At 32.2% G+C, this 20,177-nt stretch overlaps 4 protein-coding genes across 4 annotated transcripts; all 4 read left to right on the top strand.

Annotated features, from left to right (window-relative positions):
- Positions 1–3,267: 3,267 nt before the first annotated feature.
- Positions 3,268–4,900, top strand: LOC107361795 (uncharacterized). Its single transcript, XM_015928706.3, has 2 exons — positions 3,268–3,482; positions 3,642–4,900. The coding sequence occupies exons 1-2, from the start codon at positions 3,373–3,375 to the stop codon at positions 4,543–4,545; spliced, it is 1,014 nt and encodes a 337-aa protein (XP_015784192.2). The 5' UTR covers positions 3,268–3,372; the 3' UTR covers positions 4,546–4,900.
- Positions 4,901–6,148: 1,248 nt separating this feature from the next.
- Positions 6,149–8,585, top strand: LOC149094924 (uncharacterized). The gene has a single exon (XM_089266378.1). The coding sequence runs from the start codon at positions 6,278–6,280 to the stop codon at positions 8,087–8,089; it is 1,812 nt and encodes a 603-aa protein (XP_089122504.1). The 5' UTR covers positions 6,149–6,277; the 3' UTR covers positions 8,090–8,585.
- Positions 8,586–10,149: 1,564 nt separating this feature from the next.
- On the top strand, positions 10,150–14,539 carry Pka-R1 (protein kinase, cAMP-dependent, regulatory subunit type 1). The gene is made up of 5 exons (XM_015928705.3): positions 10,150–10,337; positions 11,112–11,300; positions 11,640–11,840; positions 12,410–12,629; positions 12,857–14,539. Exons 1-5 carry the CDS (start codon positions 10,179–10,181, stop codon positions 13,231–13,233), a joined length of 1,146 nt encoding a protein of 381 aa, XP_015784191.3. The 5' UTR covers positions 10,150–10,178; the 3' UTR covers positions 13,234–14,539.
- Positions 14,540–16,442: 1,903 nt separating this feature from the next.
- LOC107362045 (MFS-type transporter SLC18B1) lies at positions 16,443–20,044 on the top strand. Its single transcript, XM_015929039.3, has 5 exons — positions 16,443–17,038; positions 17,210–18,128; positions 18,312–18,840; positions 19,179–19,272; positions 19,348–20,044. The coding sequence occupies exons 1-5, from the start codon at positions 16,886–16,888 to the stop codon at positions 19,390–19,392; spliced, it is 1,740 nt and encodes a 579-aa protein (XP_015784525.1). The 5' UTR covers positions 16,443–16,885; the 3' UTR covers positions 19,393–20,044.
- The last annotated feature ends 133 nt before the right edge of the window (positions 20,045–20,177 follow it).

Here is a 20,177-nt window from a genome sequence, read left to right as displayed (position 1 = left end):
CCTTTAAATTTCCCTAAAAAAAGGTCGGGAAAATTGAAAGATGAGAAAATGCTTCGGGTTAGTTACTGTTATACAAAAGAGGATGATGATGATGAGGAAAAAAATATGGACAAGGAAATAAAAAGAAGATGAATATTAATGAATGATGATGAAGAGGATTGAGGATGAAGATAAAAATGATGAGCACGCGGCTAATATTGTTAAATTGGATCATTTTATGGACTATTGACTCGCAATTAACCACATAAGATAGACTCTTATTTTTAAATGGACAATAATGTATATTGAAATTATTATCATTATCAAAGTGAAAGGTGATGAAATATCATGTTATCCTCCTATTTAATCAGTGGACCCTGTAATAACAACAAAAACAACATCAACATCACCAAATAATAGTAAAAAACTAATGCTTTAAACAGTAATGATTGTAACCTCTTAAAGCCTCCATTTAAGGTAACTGTTAAAGCAAGTTAAGTTGAGGTCGAGCAATAACTTTAAATTGTAATGTTACCATTATTATTGTAAATTGAATACTTATATGATCATTCAACTGTACTCGAGCTATCGGTTAATGGTTAACATTATGTACAACAATGACCAAAGTGTTAACAATTTGACTTAAATATGTTTTTGCTTTGACATGAGACCAAAAAGTGTCTCAAGTTGAACAATTTACACTTGAATTGTTATTATTATTATAACATTTCTCATGGGATGCTAGATTTAAATACATTAATATCTATTTTAATCAAGTGTAATGCCAAACAAAAACAAATGACAATTAATTGTCTGGTTAGTTTTGTGTGTGTTTTTTGTTCAGTCTGTTGAGTCGCTTTTTTAATCCAAGTCTATTCAACTGAACAACAAAATGTCACCCTCAAAGTGTATATAAATTACATGATATGAAGCTTATTCATGTTATCCTTGATCATTGATCATCATCATCATCATCATCCTCACCATCTTCATCATAAACATCATCATCATCTTCATTATCATTTTTCATCTCTCTGATCAACTTTCATTTTTCATTTCACTTGTTACACCAAAACTCAACCATTTGTTTGCCTATGTTTTCCTATGAAAGTCTTGTTATTATCATTTTTGCTCTTCTTTTTTCACCGCATTTCCCATTCTTACCAATGATCCTTCAGGAAACAAGTTTAATTGAAATAAATTAATCTTAATTGAAGTCAATTGAAGATGATTAAATGATGCAACAACGTGTTACAAGGAAAAGGAGAGAAAGATGAAGATGATGAGGATGAAAGCATGAGAAGGAAGGCAAAGAAACTGTTATAGTAATCATCATACTCTTAATCATCATAATATTCATCACAAGAAATCATCATTCCAATGGTATCATCCTATTCTCATCATCACAAGAACCATTATCATCTTCATCTTCATTCTCATCTTCTTCATCTCTCACCAAAGGCTCAGCCCTAAAATAGGACACTTTTTGACGCATGCTTTTACTCAGCCTTTACAAGTAAAATTATAATATTATTATTAGTTGACAATTTTAGTTGAACCTTAATTTTACAATTAAATTCACCATTGGAAGCACAATTAAAAACTCAACAATTAACATGCAACAATTTAATTAAAACCATTTCTTTCATTTCAACGTCAGTCACAGTCCAGGTCTTGTTGTTTATGTTTTTCTTGTGCAGCCAAAGTGCCTCTGATAGGATCAACTAAAACAGTTGCTCTGCTACTTTTCACATTTTCACACATTAAACCTTTATGACATTTTGCATCTTATTATTAATATCGTTGGTATTATTGTTATTAATATTAATATTATTAGTTAAATTGGAGAGATTTGTCTTTTTAATTGTAATTGTTAGTTATATATTACAGAGTCACAAAAACATTTACATTTCAATCATAATCAATTTGGTAATTATTAGACTCTATTGGTTTGCATTTACCAGACAAATTATTGACTTTAACAATAAAACCAATTTTTTACTTGTTCAGATTAACAATCAATTCTGATGGTTGAAATGGTTTAAATCAGAGTTTATTTTTCACCTTTCAAACATGCAATTCATTGAATACAAATGAGCAATTGAAGTTAATTTCAATTCCTATTTTACGACAATAAAGCTAATTTTTAGGTTGCTTTTTTGATAGCTTTTGTTTCCTTGTTTTCAAGGAATTCCCATGAAAAATGAATTATCCTTCCATCCCTAAGTTGGTTGAAAGTTAATAACTATTTCTTGGACTTATTGCTTGGGCTTCTTGAAATTGCGATTCAAGTAAACTCCTGAAGGCAGAATTGACATTTACTTTGAAAGCTAGATTTAAATTGTTGATTTAATTTAAAAGTTTATATAATTTTATATTCACAAGCATCTAAATGAGAATCAATGATTTTGATTGTTTCATATCTTTAAATCAAAAAAGTTTAAGTGTGTGAATATAACCGAGAAGTGAAAAGGAATCTGAAAAGCAAAATATCAACATTGTAAAGGTTATGTTGGGTTGAAGTTAACATTGTAAGTTATCAATATTTAGATATCTTAGTTTGATAATCAAAGTATCAATGATGCACAATTAGTTATCAGATGGACAATTTAACTTATGGGAAGTTAATCCGTGGGAGGATGAGGATGGAGTGTGAGACATACAAGATGATATTAGACGTTAAATAACATCCCAAAGTATTGGAAACCCAAAAAAATAACAATTATTATTGATGTTCAATCAGATTATTGGCCATTTAAAAACAAAACTGTGACTTGATAATCGGGACACGTGAATCTAATTGAATACATGAAATACAAGTATATGATCAAGAAATAATCAAGAAATAATGTCAAAAATGAAGACAGTTAATGCATCATAAAATGATTGACCGAAAGACAAGGAATGAAAATATAATGCGATGTTATTGTAATGTAATGTTGAGGTTAAAACAAAAAAAGGTTGAAAACAATGAAATGATAATTATAATGGTTAATAATGTCCATTGATTCGTGAATGACTGATCATTATGATTAAGGCTTTCAACTGGATATTGATTGGCCTTTGGTTATGCAAAATTATCTTGTGCTAAAGATGAGTTGTAAGTCAGTTTTAAGTATTGTGAGTTATTGTATGAAAAAAAGCAAGGCTGTGTAAAAAGATGGTAAACGTTAACAAAACATCGGACAAAAGACGAAGATCGCGGAGAAAGAAAGGTCGAAAGGGAAGATAGGAATGGAGGAGAGAATGAGGGAGAATGACTTGGGAAGATGGAAAGAGAAAGAAAGAGAAAAGAGAGACAAGATTTGAAGATGTGTGGCAGTGTCTAGGAGGAGTTTGATCTTAGGCCCTATATAAACAGTCAATGTCATCTTGAAATGGTAATATTTTACAATGAGTATTACCATGAGTAAACACGTTATCGAGCCCAATGGTACCAATACAAGTACTGCTAATGGAAACTTGAATGGTACAAATGGACCTTCAAAGAAAAAAAAGACACGGTAAGTTCAACTGTTGCTTTATATCTTTTGCTTTAACCTTTTGTTTTAACCTTTTGATTCATTAGGTTTTTTCCGTTACATAAGTTGCTTGTGATTTTTGTTGAAAATTTTTTCTCTAACCTTTACCTTTTCTTTTTCATTTGGTGATCTTATTTTTAGGACAACTTTTACAGGTTTTCAATTGGAAGAACTTGAAAAGGCTTTCATTCGTGCACCTTATCCTGATGTTTTTGCTCGTGAAGAGCTGGCTGAACGGTTAAACCTTAGTGAGTCAAGGGTTCAGGTTTGGTTTCAAAATAGACGAGCAAAATGGCGTAAAAAGGAGCCACCGAGGAAATCATTGTCTCATGTTGCCTTAGGTGCTAATGGTTTGCTTACGTTAACTAAAAGTTTATTAAGTCAACCTCAACCTCAACCTGCTGCTTATCCAACTGGTCAACATTTGTCGACGACAAATCCAACTGGTCAATCATTGCAGCAACAACATACACAACAGCATCAACAATCATCTCAACAGCAACAGCAGCAACAACAGTCACAATCTCAATTGCAACCACAAACACTTTCACCTTCACACCAACAGCAACACCAACAGGGAAGTCCACAACATTCAACATTTGATAAGCTCATTTGTTCACCTTCATTTTCGCCTACTGGTAACATGTCATTAAATCAACCTCACCATTTACACCATCATGCTTATGTACATCATCATCATGCACAACAACAACCTCATCATCATCAACAACAGCAACCACAGTCCCAGCAACAGCAACAACAGCCTCAACCACAAGCTCAACAACTTGCACCTTTACATACTCAATCACTAGCAGGTACTAGTTATACATCTTCAATTCACAATGGTTCATTTGTTAACCATACGGACTCCAATTGTGTTAAATCGGAACCAAATGAATCAATTTATTCAAATTATGACTTTCCTGGAATGTATTCTGCTCCTGATTACATGGCTCCTAGCCATACCTATTACCTATCCTCTGAACCGTATGAAATGCTGGAGCAAACTGAGATTCATAATGTTAACGTTAAATTGGAGTTATAATTTGGAAAATTGGAAACTGGATTCACTTTCATTCAAAGTTCATTTACAAAATCATTTCATTTTTACATTTTTCAATCTATGCTATTTTTTCGAAAATCTTGTACATTAGTTGAAATTATTATTTCAAACAATAGCAACTTAATCATACACAATTCCCATCTTAAAGCTTCTTTTTATTTACACTTATATCAAATATAGTCTTTTGTGTATTATAAACATGAAATTATTACATATAAAATAACCCAAATCCAACAGATTGATATTGAATCGATCTCATGGTTTATTCAACTGGAAGCGTGCCTAAAAACTGATAAGAAACAAATGAATAAATTAAGAAAATTTCTTAATTTCTAAATCTTTTGATCTATCAGTCCAATTATTGTCTTGATAACCTTTATCCTCTTTTATTAAACTTAAATTTCAACCTTTATAAGAATCACCAATTTTTTTTGTTACATATTTTTTGTATAAATCGTGAATATACAGTTTTAATCAATATTTAAAGCTACAGCCAATTCAACTATCAATGTCTAGCTAAATCATTCTGAAACTCTCTTCTATTTATTTCAGCAATGTTCATACTTCAGTAAATCATCTTTTCTAAATCTGAATTTCAATGGAAAATGAAATCAACTTATAACTGTTAAATATGCTAACCCATACACATAATTGAACGATCGGTTATTATTGAAATTAGTGAAGTCAACACACAATTAGGAGGGGTAAGATAATGATTGAATCTCTACCTTTTACTTTGCTTGATACAATTTAGGTTAAAATAGTGATCCAGTGAAACAATTGCATGATTGGGAATTCCTGGTGCACATAGGGGCTCTGGTAGTTATACTTATTGATCAGAGAATCAATTTTTCAGTTATTGTTAATCCAAAATGTCGATTATTACAGCATCATTCACATTGTTCATAATTTTCTCTTGTTTTACAGTAAACCACAGTGAAGAATCTTTTGAACCACCTGTAAGTCCACCAACCGAGGAAGGCAACATCATTGACAGAATATTATATGAATTGTTTTTAAACAATCTACTAGTTTCTACATTAAAGTCAATTAATCGTCGAATTGTTGACGCTTTTGTTGAATATGAGTTTTATCGCATTTTAGTGAGCCTGGGTAAACTGGTTCGTCGTAATGGCACAGACAGTGGAGGTAACACAACACAAAGGCCATTAAACTTTAATATATCATCAATTGCTGATTTAACTCGACCATTTAATCCGAATATGACTGCTTATGCAGATAACACACCACAAAAAATTACACCGCCGACGGATATATTTCTCGCTAATTATTAAAAACAAACAAAGAAACAGATGTGTCTTGAAAGACACTTTAACGAGGATAAACAAACACTAAAATTACTTCTTTGTTATAGTGCTCATAGTGAACCAAAAATATGAAACTGTTGGATTGTTTAACCATTATAATGATTTTAATTTGTGAAAATTGAATAAAGTACAATTCAAATAAAAGTAAAATTAAATTTATTAATCATTTAATAATCTAATAAAATACAAATTTTCAACTTATTTAAGTTTCGTTTTCAATTTTGGCGCATTTAGTATTATGGTAACCGTTGCTAAGTCTTCCATGCGCTCCAATCTTTGTTATTTTCCTACTTTTGACCCAAATGTTCTTTGCTTTAAATATTTTTATTTACTAATTTCGGTGTTTTTTTTGTTTCTTGCCGACATTTCATTAAACTAAATTATCTATGATCATCTCGAAGGTATCTTATTCAAGGTATTTTTCTTGTTGTAATCTACTGCAACAGTTAATCAAAAATGATCCCATAAAAAGCGGTCTTTATCGTAGTAGAGTTAGTATATCATCTTCAAATCGATCATCCCAGTCAACTCCATCTTTAAATTATCAAAACGATGTGTTACCGGTTAATTCATCTGCTAGTTCGTCGGTAATTTCTGGTGAACTTTGGCCAAATCTGTTATTCACTGATGATACTTGGTCTGATGTGGATGAAAATGGAGATGAGAGGTTCAATAAGTTATCCGACACAGCTTGGGATTCAGCTGAACCTCATGAAACAACAATACGAAATTTTTCAACGTTTCATTTACTTTTTACTTCTCCTTATCGTGATAATATGATCAAGATTATCTCGGAAGAGTTAGATCTAGACCACTGGCAAGCTGATGTTTACCTCAACTTTCTAAGAATCAAACCAGTTTTAATCAGATTTGATGAGATTCGATTCATCCGGGATAGACGAAATTTACTCAGATTATTGAAAACCCATCTTTCAAAAAGAGATATTGTTGATGCATATGAATTGTTTCTTTTAACACTGAGAGCTGCTCATTTCAGAATAACTTGTCTCAAAGAATGTGGATTCAAATTCATCAAGCCAACTCATTTATTGAACTTTAAAAAGATTCTTGGATCAAGTGAAAACGTACTTAAACACTTGAAATTGCTCGATACTGATGTTAACGTGGTTGACTCTCTGCTATCAAATTTACAAGGTTTGTCTAATCAAGAAACTAGTCAACTCCGAGAGGAATTAACCAGTCAAGGATTGTTGCCGTTAAGTAAACAATATGCAATAGTTATTTCTTTCGTGTTAAACAAAACTAAAGATACCGCACATCTTAGCAAGTCTGCTCATCATTCTCGTTACCTTACTATCAAGGGATTGAATATTCTAGCCAAAATGTTTAATGACTATTCTCTAAATGAAAGTTATTCGCCAAGTGACTTGGGGTCCCTCTATGAAGCCGATCCACATAATCTGGAACTCATATTAAACGAAGTACCAAAGAAATTTGATGAAAGCACTCTGCTTTTTTTATTGAAGTATCCAAAAATCCTTCATACTTACTCATCAACACTTACTGATAATCTTTTGCTTCTGAAAAATACCTATGGTTTTACAAATGAAGACATTGATAACCATGCTAATTGTTTGATGGTTGAAACGAATGATTTGAAGTCAAGAATTGAAAATTTGGCTACAATATTTGGTCGCCCAAGTCGTCTCATGCTATCCCTTGTTCATTTTGACATTTCCGAATTATCAGATTTGCTTCACGAGATGAAAGTGAATGGTTTCCCGTGTTCAGATGTTGACTCTGTTCATAAATATCGTTCAATGACAATTAAAAAAGCAAAATTATACCCTGGCATGGTACCTGCTCATCTTAGAGGTTTAAACCGGGAACTGGGAATTCCTCAATCAATCATTTTACGGACATTTCATAGGCATCCTCATTTTCATCTAACCGATAACCATAAAATCAAACAGACTTTGAATTATATTAGAAATCTCGAAGGAATCACCGAAGAACAGGTATTAAATGGATTAACTTTGTGCCTTTATGATACGGAAAAAATAAAGGAAGCCTTGGAAATCATGAAAGGACGAGATGATTATGAAGAATGGAAAAAACATCCATTCTTTTTGGAATCATTGGTGTACATGATCGAAAAAACCTACTCATTTGAAGATATTTTAACTTCTGGTGGATCCGGTTTAAATACTGTAAATGGTTATTCTAATGAAAGTTGACACTTGGATTCTCTTACCTAACCATTCTATCCGTTCAAGCCAAATTGGAAGACGATTACAGTGTTGATCATTAACTGTATCTATCAGTCTTCTGGTCAATCAAGCAATCTCACTGTAGATTCTATTGTCTTTAACTTGGAAAACCTGTTTAAATAAATAAGCCTGTAAAATGTTGTGTCATCAGGTAATCCGACACTGATATATTTTTTCCAATGATACATGAGCTGTACTATCGAAGTTTGATTACTTAGCGGTTTAATAATTCAGCTTAGATGGTAGTTCACGTTAAGTTCCTCACTTTTTGTCTAGCACCCATTTTTGTAATCAATTGAAACATGTATGATTTGAAAAAAATATTTGTACACAAATGAAAGTTTGTAATTTCAATCAATGTAATTGTTGAGAAAATTATATCATAGTTGTAGTATTAAGTTATGAAAAACTTCAAAGTTCCAGATAAAATCAATAATAAAAACTGAACATTTGCAATGCCAAATATCTTCAATGCATGATATTGCTAAATCTTCAAGAACCGATCAAGAACAATAACCTAAATGTACAAATGTTATTTATATCAAATTGCATTTTATCATTGAAATTGATTCTTACAATCAATAACTAGAATATTAGTCATTTTATGAAAGACCAATATAAACAATTGCTCCAACCAATTAGTTTGATTATTTGTTATAATTACTATTACCAAGCTATTCAATATACATAATTAAGTGCTCTGTCGGAGAACCGGAATTTCGTGAAAAATTGTGGTTTTATTCACTGGTCAACACATGATTTCCCAATTTATTGAAATGCTATTCTCCATTGTTACTCAACCCTATCTCAGGTAAATTGATTTCATGATTTCACGGTTAAATGAACTCAATACTAATTCATGATAAATTTTTCATCTACATTACAGACTATTCCAATATTGGTTAAACACATTGATTCTCAAATGACCTGATTTCTTGGTTGGTTACAATTGCAAAAATCCAGTGAACAGGCAATGAACGGAATGGATTGTGACAAGATGATTCATTAATAAACCTGATGATTAGTTGAATCATCTTTAAACATTTAGCATTTTCATTGCCCACAAATGAAATCAAGAACCAATTCCAATCAAATAATGTCTCCTGGACCTGGGAAATGATTTATTATGGTATTCATGATATATGGCTGGTTAAATGATCAAGGATTCTGCATGAAGTCATCTTCTTGAACAATTTACAACTAGATTGACGACAACCGCAAGACCAACATTTTATCGATCGTCTTTCCTTAAAATGTAAACTTTATTCAAAGTCTGACTTCCCTCTGTTATTTCCTTGACAAATACATGGCTGGAAATTTGAAAGAATGGTTATAACATTGAAATTAATTGATTATAATCTCCTATTATCCAGTATTATTTTGTGTTTTGCATTAAATGATCAGTGAAATTCAAACAAAGGAATAATTGTCATGAATGATAATGGAGATCAGCCCTTCCAAATGGCATGGAGAGAGAACAAAGCTTGGCTATGGATGAGTGGGTTATAAATACCACCCTCTATAACACCATACAAAGCGCGGTCAGCTTCGAATTTTCTGTTTACATGAGCATAAAATTCAAACGTAATTGTAATCATAAACATTTAAATATTTAGTTGATTAAATATAAAGTTGTAAGAAAAGGTTATATGATACATTTTTGTTAAATGATATCACTTGAGGCCCTTTGCAAGAGGGCAATTTGCGACAGTAAAGTTCATTGACTGGACTTCACCCTAGAAATATTGAGCACATGAAACAATTCGGTACAGAAGTACGAAACGCTTCTGTTATTGGCATTTAGTCAGTTTTATATGGAAATTGTAAAGCTCAACTATTAATAATCGGTAATTCATTGAATTGAATAAACGTATGTTTTATAATTCCTAAAAAACGGAGGAATTAATCAAATTGAATTGAAAATTAAAAAAGAATCATGATGATTAACGAGCAGAATCATGAGATAAGGAGGGGAGAAAGAGAGAGAGAAAGAGAATATCAAACGTAGATTCATTTTAGATTGAATTGGTTTTTATTTGGGTAAGACACTTGAATCATGGCTTCAGAAGAGGAAGCAAGCCGCAGAGAATGTGAGGCTTATGTTCAACGCCACGATATTCAAGGTATTATGAAGGAATGTATCGTTAGTTTATGTGTTAGCCGACCAGATAATCCAATTAAATTTCTCCGAGAGTATTTTCAAAAATTGGAAAAGGTCAGTACATTTATTTCTTTCTTCCTATTCAATCTATCTTTTCCATCTCTCTCTTATTTCCCTGTCTTCACTTCTCACCCTCTGTCGACTCTCTTTCTCTATGTCTTTCTTTCACCTCTGTCTTTGCCTTGTCTATTCCTTAAGACATTATTGATGTGGAAATAATTAGAGGACCATTACTTTAGGAAGGATAAAATAGAAATGAAAGGACCCAAAGTAAGATGAAAAAAGCATCAATAAGATGCAGGAGGAAAAACGGTTTATGTTGCCAAAAGTTAACCTTATTTTCTTGGTTGAAGATAAAAAAAACCATATAAGATTCACTAGCTTAACTATGCAGTTGACCCTGTTACCCAGATAAACAGGGTATCCATGTATATAAATATATATATTTTGATCCATGAATACTTTAATTTAATTTCTCCTCTTTTATTTTATATCGTTCCTTGTTTTAATTATTTCTCATTAATTTAACCTCATCATCATTATCATTCTTCTCATCATCAATATTTATACCTCTTATACTTCACCATATCATACCATTCAATAACTAACCTAGTCTGATAATAACCACCATTTTGGTTGTTTTCTTTTTTCAATTATTTCTTTTATACTGTGTTCATTATCACCATGGATGGCCAACCGACTGATCGTTCTGTACCTACCTCTTCAAAATCAACTACAACTACAACCACAACCACAACTTCATCAACATCAACGTCAACTGGCTCTATCAATGCTACATCATCTAATCCTTATGCTACTGAATTACAGGAGGAATCAATTATTCGTCGTCAGCAACAACAGCAACAACAGCAACAAAGTAAAGCACCAATATCACCGCCGGGTGATGAAAGAGAAGATGATTTATCTCCTGTCCCAACCATTGCTCAAAGGACTAGGCGTGGTGCAGTAAGCGCTGAAACGTATTCAGAAGAAGATGCCACAACCTATGTAAAAAAGGTTGGATCATATTAATAATCTACACAATTGAAAATCAACAAGGCAAAAAGAAAATGCTTGTCAATTATGTGTGCACGTTATCAAATGTGCAATAATTGCTTAATGTGAGATGAATCAGTTAAGATCGAGAGTGAATCATTCTCAGGCAGAAGTAAACAATTCTCTCTCCCTCTTGACTTGTCTCTCATTTGACCTGGATATCAAAATTATGATTACAATGCCTGGATTTGATTTGATTTATTTTAATTTTTTTCTATCCATTACATTATTCTCAACTAATACTTTTTTTCGTATCTCGTTCTATGTTTTCTTTATGGATACTTACTTCGTCGCCATCAGGTTGTTCCCAAAGACTACAAAACGATGGCTGCCCTCTCCAAAGCTATTGAAAAAAATGTCCTGTTTAAACATCTGGATGAAGGAGAAAGAAGTGAAATCTTCGATGCAATGTTTCCTGTTGTTCACAAACAAGACGAAATAATAATTAAACAAGGAGATGAAGGAGACAATTTTTATATCATTGATGAGGGAGAAGTCGAGGTAAATTGATTGCAATCAATTAAATTAATTGAAGATTTACTATAATTTGCATCGTATAAAACTCCAATGAGATATTCTTACCTTCAGTGTATCCCTCTATTCGCCAAAAACAACCATGATTAATCAAGGACATCTCAGTCTCTCAATAATTTTCTGTCTTTTTTCGCATGCTTTCCTTACCTCTGTCTATCTATTTTCAAGCTTCTTTCTTTTTTTTGTTTACTACAATCACATTAATCTCCTTCAATTCAATTCTTTCCATTTCTCTTCCACTGCTATATTTCCATACATAAATCCGCATCTACTTTCCCCTCTTGTTCTGATCAAAATTCACTTTAAACTTATAGGTCAGATTGATTGATGTAAAATCAAAATTTTAAATTTTCTAGCTTTTAGATGCGTTTTGTTGATTTTGAGTTGCATAATTAGGTTCTACGATACTTTTAGCCTCAATTTCACACAATTTACTCTAATTTATTTCCCATACCTTAAAATTTTGCTAGATTTCAATATTCTCTGTAATGGTTTTGAATATTTTCTCACTTTTTATCTGTTCTTTTTTTAAATAGGTATTTGTTAACAATAATTTAGTAACAACCATTGGGGAAGGCGGAAGCTTTGGAGAACTAGCGCTCATCTATGGTACACCTAGAGCTGCTACAGTTAAAGCGAAAGTAGATTGTAAATTATGGGCCATAGATAGAGACACATATCGTCGTATCCTTATGGGTAGTACTATTAGAAAGAGGAAATTATATGAAGAATTCTTGAACAAGATTTCCCTGTTTGGTAAGTTATCACTTGACAACAGGAAAAAAGAAACTAAAGACATTGAAAGTGAACGTTTAGAATTGTTTATTGTTTTCGATTGTTCTCTAATTTCATTTTTTCTTTCTCTTTTTTTTCATTATTATTTCCTTTTCATTTAAACTCTCATCTCATTATTGGAAACACTTCAACAATCGCTGTTCAACTCATTATCCCTCTTATCAAAATCTGACTTGAACCACTCACAGAGAGCCTCGATAAATGGGAAAAGTTGACCATTGCTGACGCTCTTCAGCCAGTCACCTACACTGATGGTGAGGTTATTGTTGAACAAGGTCAACCAGGAGATGATTTCTATATTATTGAAGATGGTATAGCGATTGTATACCAACGTCGTGTGGACAATGAGCCCCAAACTGAAGTTAGCAGACTTGGGCCAGGAAAATATTTTGGTGAGATTGCTCTTCTTTTGGATCGACCTCGAGCAGCTACTGTTGTTGCTAGTGGGCCGTTAAAGTGTGTCAAACTGGATCGTGCTCGATTTGAAAGACTTCTTGGACCTTGTTCTGATATTCTAAAGCGCAATATGGAACACTATAATTCGTTAATTTCATTATCTGTTTGAAATTTTGTTTTTTGCAAAGTTTTATTTTGAGAAGGAAATTGAGATAAAACAGAACAGTGTAATGTAAAAGTTAATATGGAAGGATATAAAAGGTGGCAACATTAACATGAACAACAACGTCAAAAATTAACTTCAACTACAACCAAGTTATTAGTATCATCACAAAACAAAACCATAACTAAAAACGAAAGACAATGACCACTATAGATGGCCAACAAAAATTGCTTTAAAAAGGAACAAGAATCATGATAAATTAAGAAAATCCAGGCAATTGTGAGGTGACAAGAATACTGTGAAAAAAAAGTTTAACAAGATCTCAAAAGACGATTTGCAGATCATGAAATTGATTGACAATTACCAAACAAACAAATATCTAAAACGAACCTACGCATCATTAAAGCCTGAGAATTACAAAAATACCCATTAAAAACATGATTCACTCGGTCTACCATCTCCACGCAATTATAAGGAAAACAATTGGACAAGCTCGTTACAAATTCACACAAAATACGCTTAAAACTAAACGCGCATCCCATTGAAACAAAAAACAATTATCCAAGGCTCAACAGTGATTAACGTCAAACTATGAGCTCTTCTCATGTCCTATTATACGCTTTTAATTAGCATATCGCTCTCTCTCTCTCTCTTCCTCCCCTTTATCTTCATTTTCTTCTCTCTTTATCTCTCTGTTATTGTTGTTAAATTACTCCTTAGTTTGTAGAAAATTGAAGATTGTTCTCTTCGTTTAACCATCTTTTATTTTCTGTATTCACTTGCTGTGTTAGGTCTTTCGTTGCGTATTCTTCGTCCTCCAAACTTCAATCATTACAATGGGACAATGACTAACTGAACATCTTCCCTGCCATCACTTCAACTTTTCCTCCTTCTCTTCTTCCTCTCTTCTTTCCTTCATTTCTCTCGCAATCATTAAGCACTCCAACATCAAGCAAATATAAATGTAACTTCACTAGTCTCATGTTTTCTGGTATCTCTTGGGATCACACCAAACATTACTGTCTCAACCCATTGTTACCAACATAACGCAAATTCGTTCGGTCATACACAACAAAAACAGAAATGGAATTTAAAAATTCAACGATCCAATTTATATTAATCAATTAGACAACCTATCTAATCAACTTGTACTTGAAAAAAAACAAGTTGATATTGAATATGAAGAAAAGTCGGTTATGATGAGTTAAAAATCATGTAATATTCAATGTTTCATTCGGGTTAAACTTGCTACGGTTTAACAATGGATATATTAATGAATTCTTAATAATAACTGTTGAATTTTACTGTCAAACGTTTTGATTTACTTATTACAATGCTGTATTACTCACGTGTAGTCAACATGGTAAAAGCATTATCAATATTTACACAGGAATAGATGTATTATCATCCTGTTTATCACCAATTATTGGTTTTGGGAATCTTTTTCGATCCATTGATATCACATTTAATGATAACTCCTAATGAGTTTTTAGCATCTTTAGCTTTAAAACGCAGTAATTTATATTGCAACAAGACGAATTATTGATTATCTTACAATTGAATGTTTCAATGATTACTTGAGGTTAGCTTTGATCCAAAATCAGTAGACTTAAAGCGTTGCTTGAAATTAATTTAAACATTTGCTTATTTGCTGTGACTTTCTCAACAGTCATTCAAATTACTGGTTTATTTAATGTTTTCATCTAATTGTTGAAATCAGATCATTATTTGAGCCTTAACCTTTGAAGGATTTACTTAGGTAAGTTTATTGATTCACTTTGATTAAATGTTTGGTTGTTGGGAAAATTTTACTTCAACATTAATAATGTACACATTGGAAAGGTTTTCAAGTGAAATTTACGGTTAAATTTGTTTTGTTTTGTGTTCTCGATTATCATTCACTTTTCCTTTTGAATCAAATTTATAAATTACTTTGATTGTCGGTTGAGATGACTAAGCGGTTAATTACTATTGTTTAATTGTCTTCATTATTCCCTCAGATTTGGATACTTTCAGTTGAACACTTGATTTCAAAACAGAAGAGAGACTTTCCCATTACTGTGAAGATTATTTTTTGATTTATGTGTTAGATCATACATTTCATGATCTGGACTTCTAAATCCTCTAAATGACAATTTGTATAATATCCGAACTGATTGGTAATAGCTAGACGTAAATAAGGGTTGCATGTTACGGATGAAAATCTAATTCTGTGTGATGCTACTCTCATGATTCATATTTGATCTCTATTTTGGGCTCCACGAGTTTCTATGAAACTTTAAATAATTTGTTAGATTGACTAGATTATTGGACGTTAATAGATCATCTTTTAAATAGATCAAATTTTGTGAGTATCACTCAAAAATAAGCAGTATTATGTAAATAAACAATGAAGATGCAGTGGTTCGATTCCATTATTACCAGCAACAAGAAAGCAGCTCACAGTTGGAAATATAAAAGCTGCAGATTCAATAGACCCAATAATCAGCTGATCAGCATGAAATTACAACTTCAGTTACTAATTTTGATGGCGATAATTGAGTTGAGTTGACTTAGGTAACTTGCGAACATGGAAATATTACGATAACTCCAAAGCTCTGATGAAAAAATGATCAGTGAAACTAGACTGTAGCTTGGATTACAATCAGCATCTTAAAAGAAAATGAACATTCCGGTTAAGGTTGTGTTGATATGACATCTAATTTCGGTTATCAGTTAATGGTAGAATCTAATTATAAGCATTAGTCATTGGCTTTTGATGCTTTCTAGTATGATTATTAATGATGAGTAACCAAAGTTAATCACTACAGATGAGGTGATGAATTAAACTTGACACAATTTCAGTTTGTTGATTGCACATTTTTAAATATTTTTTGGGATATACACAAGATTGAATCAAAAATCAATGAAGAATAATGGGTTACGTAATGGTCCTAAGCCTAAGGGAATAGTTCATAAATAATATCACAATCATGTTTACAGCTCATCTCTTTTTTGTTCGTTATCACCACAAACAGATTAATTAGAAATATTGATGATAAATAAACACAAACAACAAATCATGATAGATCCAATTAACCAGTTCTTTATACAACTTTGCCTGGTTTTGGATAGTTTGGTTAAACAGCTCACTTTTTTGTATCTATTGTCACTATTTGATTTCTTATCTTCAGTATAAAGACGATTAGCTAACATTTCCAATCTTCTAGTCTTTCAACCTCACTTCCACTTTCAACTCTATTACTAATTAACCTTTGTGTCATCAACAAATGTTTGGCCGCCAAACCGATTCTTTGAAAATACCATTAACCCTACAATTTATGATTCTGGTTTTACCTATTAGTAATAAGCTAATAGATTGTTGCTTCTTTTATCCTTCATTTTTAACCGTCCAGCTATTCAATACTGGCAGTTTTATTCGCCTTTCATCTCTCTTTTCACCCGATTATTCATACATCAACCTTTTCTAATGATAACCATTCTAGTCTCTGGCTATTTGATCATTTTTGCATGTAAAATTCAACATTCCAGTTGAGCTAGTTTCAATTTGATCCAAATTTTAGCATCTTCATAGTTCTCGTGATCTCATCGAGATAAATCCTTTTTTAAATTTTGTTTTAATCAATTTTATTCTCTTTCGTAAAATATCCACCATAAAATGGCCGACGAAAGCCATGCTCATCACCATCATCATCATCACCATTCTCATCCTCACCATCATCATTATTATGATCATTCACATCATCACTTAACCCATCCTCATCATCATTTTATTCGTAGCAGTGGCTCTGTGGATCTTGACCCAATTGAAGTAAGTCTAAAACCATTGAAAGATATCAACATTCACTAACAAAATTCAAACTTTGACTTGTCTTGAAAGTCTTGCAATCATGTTGAAAGTAATTTGTACCAATAACCATTTGCCATAACTGTAAGAAAACTGATATAATCTGTTCTTTCTTTCATTGTTTTCCTCCATTAGCCATTAGTAATGCAGAATAACTTTACGATCAAAAGGGTTGAAAGTGTTGCCCGCCGGTTACAAGTACATGCCAAACTAGAGACAAGACACGATGAAGAGGCTCGATTAGTTGTGCCCAGTGAAAGTATCACTAGTGAAAAGTCTCGTCTTTTCACTGAAAGTCTAAATAACTACCAATCAATCGCCAGCTCTCTTGGTGGACTTTCTGTGGCATCATCATTAGGAGCTGGAAGCAAAAGTCAAGCTCATAGTGTGTTCACCGTATCTGAAGAAAATGAAAAGCTACTTGAATCTTCAATTACCTCATTTGAAAGTCTCATTGAACAGTCCAATAGTCCATACAACAAATTAGCACGTAATAAGATTGTGCTCTGCTTATTAACCACAGGATTCTCTCTGTATTCCGTATTCTCTATCATCGCTCCATTTTATCCACAAGAAGCTGGACATAAAGGCATTCCAGAATCAATTTATGGACTGGTATTTTCATCACACGCTTTAACCATCATATTAATTTCACCCTTCATTGGAAAAGCTATACATCGATTTGAGATAAAACATCTTCTGATGTCTGGCATTTTATTAACTGGTCTATCCATGATACTTTTCGGTTTCCTTCACTACATAACAAACACCATACTCTTTGGAGCTCTTTCATTTGGCTTGAGAATCCTAGGTGCAATTGGGTTCGCCGTTTTTCACACCGCAGCTAATATCTACATTACTAAGCTATACCCACAGTCCATTGGAACCGTATTTGGCTTGGTGGAAACTTTTTGTGGTTTTGGTCTCAGCTTTGGACCCATGATCGGCGGTGGACTTTACGAATGGGCAGGCTTTCCATTGCCCTTCTGGGTTTTAGGAACAGTCAATTTACTAAATATCATTCTCTACTATTATCTAATCAAACCTATTTCAGGTAAATTCATCGAATGAACTTGCTAATGATTCATGACAATAGAGTTTAAATCTACAACCAGTCAGGCATGTTAGATGAATTGAAAATCAGCTCCTTTTACATTTTAGCCTTACAATTAGCTGAAGATTTAATTTTCAAGATGTTAGATTGAAATTAATGAAAATATTTTCTTTCTCTTTGCAGAAATTGTACCAGAATTTGATGAACATCTCAGTGACGATCCAGATACTCCTAAGTTAACTTATTGCAAACTTCTATGTAATTATAAGGCGTTGGTTATCTGTGCTGCTACAATAGTAATTTCTCAGAATCAAACTTTCCTTGATCCTACGGTTGAGCCTCATCTTTATAACAATGGAGTCAAGGAATCGTCAGTTGCTTTAACATTTTTCCTGATGAACGCCGCTTTTGCCCTTCTTTCACCCATTGTTGGTCTCATCTCGGCCAGAATTAATAAATATACGTTAATGAGTATCGGACTTTTAATCAGTGGTTGCAGTCTCATCTCTCTTGGTCCACCAATCTTTCTTCCCTTTGACGTTAATTTACAAAATAGTTGCATTTCAATGGTTTTCATGGGAATTGCTTATTCATTAACGCTTATACCATCATTTGAAGCACTGATTGAACATGCTGTTGAAGTGGATAAATTTGGTAATCTGCAAACTTTCTCATTGGTTGCTGCGCTTTACACTGCCGTCTTTTCACTAGGGTAACTATTAAATTTCAATTGTCATTTCCAATCAAATTGATTTTCATTGATACAGAATGTTCCTAGCAATCAGTTAGTTTCGTTACAAATGTATAGAATGAAAAGTAAATATTTGAAATTGATTATCAGCATAGGTTCGGTAAATTAATGAATAACCATTCAGAAATGATTTTTGAAACGTAAGATCTAGAAATATCTATTCAATCTGCTCAGCTATCTTTGATTATCTTGATTGTAGAGGGATGTTAGAGACAAATCTAGTTGAATCTTAATATTAGTAAACATTGACTTGTCATACTTGACCTTTCTAATAACAATTCATGATTTAATTTTAACAGAGAAGCAATCGGACCTGCATTTGGAGGTATTTTTACCCAATGTTTCAGTTTTCAACTATCAACTGTTTTAATGGGAAGCATTACTCTTTTCGTGGTAAGTAGTTAATCATCAAATATTATATTGTTACTTTTGGACATGATTTAACTAATTTTTATTGTCATTCTTTAGGCTTTTATTACGTTCATGACTCGTTTATGTGATCAAATGCATTGAATGCACCATTGGTTATAGCAAATGCCGCAAAATTAAATGGTTGAATATTTTTATAAGCTTTTTTTATTTCTATGTTAAAAATAATCCTTAATTTGTAAGATCGCTGAGAGATCACTATAAATTGTTTTTTTCGTTGATTAACTTTCAATAAGAAATCATATTTTGTTGTACAATTTGTACATTTTTTAGAGTTTTCATTTTATTTACATCTTCTCATTGATTCCTATTTTGGTGAAACCTCGTGAAAACGACTCCTTTTTGGATCAAAAGTAAACGAAAAATTAAAAGTCAAGTGGCTTTCAAAATGGACAATAAGATGGTTTCCTCTAATCTTCATGTGGAACCCGATAAACAAGAATCCCAGATTTTATTTCCAAGCAATCTACTGAAACAAAAGTGATGACAACTATTAAGATCAACATGTCAGTGATTGTCTTCAACTATATTTTGAAATATTTGGATTCTCTGTTTTTTTTCTTACAATTATACTCACCACTTAAACTAATTAATATTGATTGTGATCTCTCTGCCCCTAATTTTTATACTAATGCTTAATATGATCAAAATTACTAATGATATAACTCTTTTAAGCATCATCATTTTAAAATTCATTTACAATGTACACAATAAAAAGCTGTTTTTAAAATTTTTATCTTAAACTTGTCTAACAGTTAGATTCAATTGATATGATTTCGGACATCAAACATTTATGAATAGCAATCGAAATTGAAATATTCAGAAAATTATCCCGAAATATAACTGAACATTGTCTGAATCAAATCCTA

This window comes from Tetranychus urticae, chromosome 1, assembly GCF_039701765.1.
Source record: "Tetranychus urticae isolate SD_2017Ah chromosome 1, NJAU_TeUrti_SD_1.0, whole genome shotgun sequence".
NCBI classification, from domain to species: domain Eukaryota; kingdom Metazoa; phylum Arthropoda; class Arachnida; order Trombidiformes; family Tetranychidae; genus Tetranychus; species Tetranychus urticae.
Note: the sequence above shows the minus strand (reverse complement) of the source record. Positions and strands in the feature narration are given on the sequence as shown.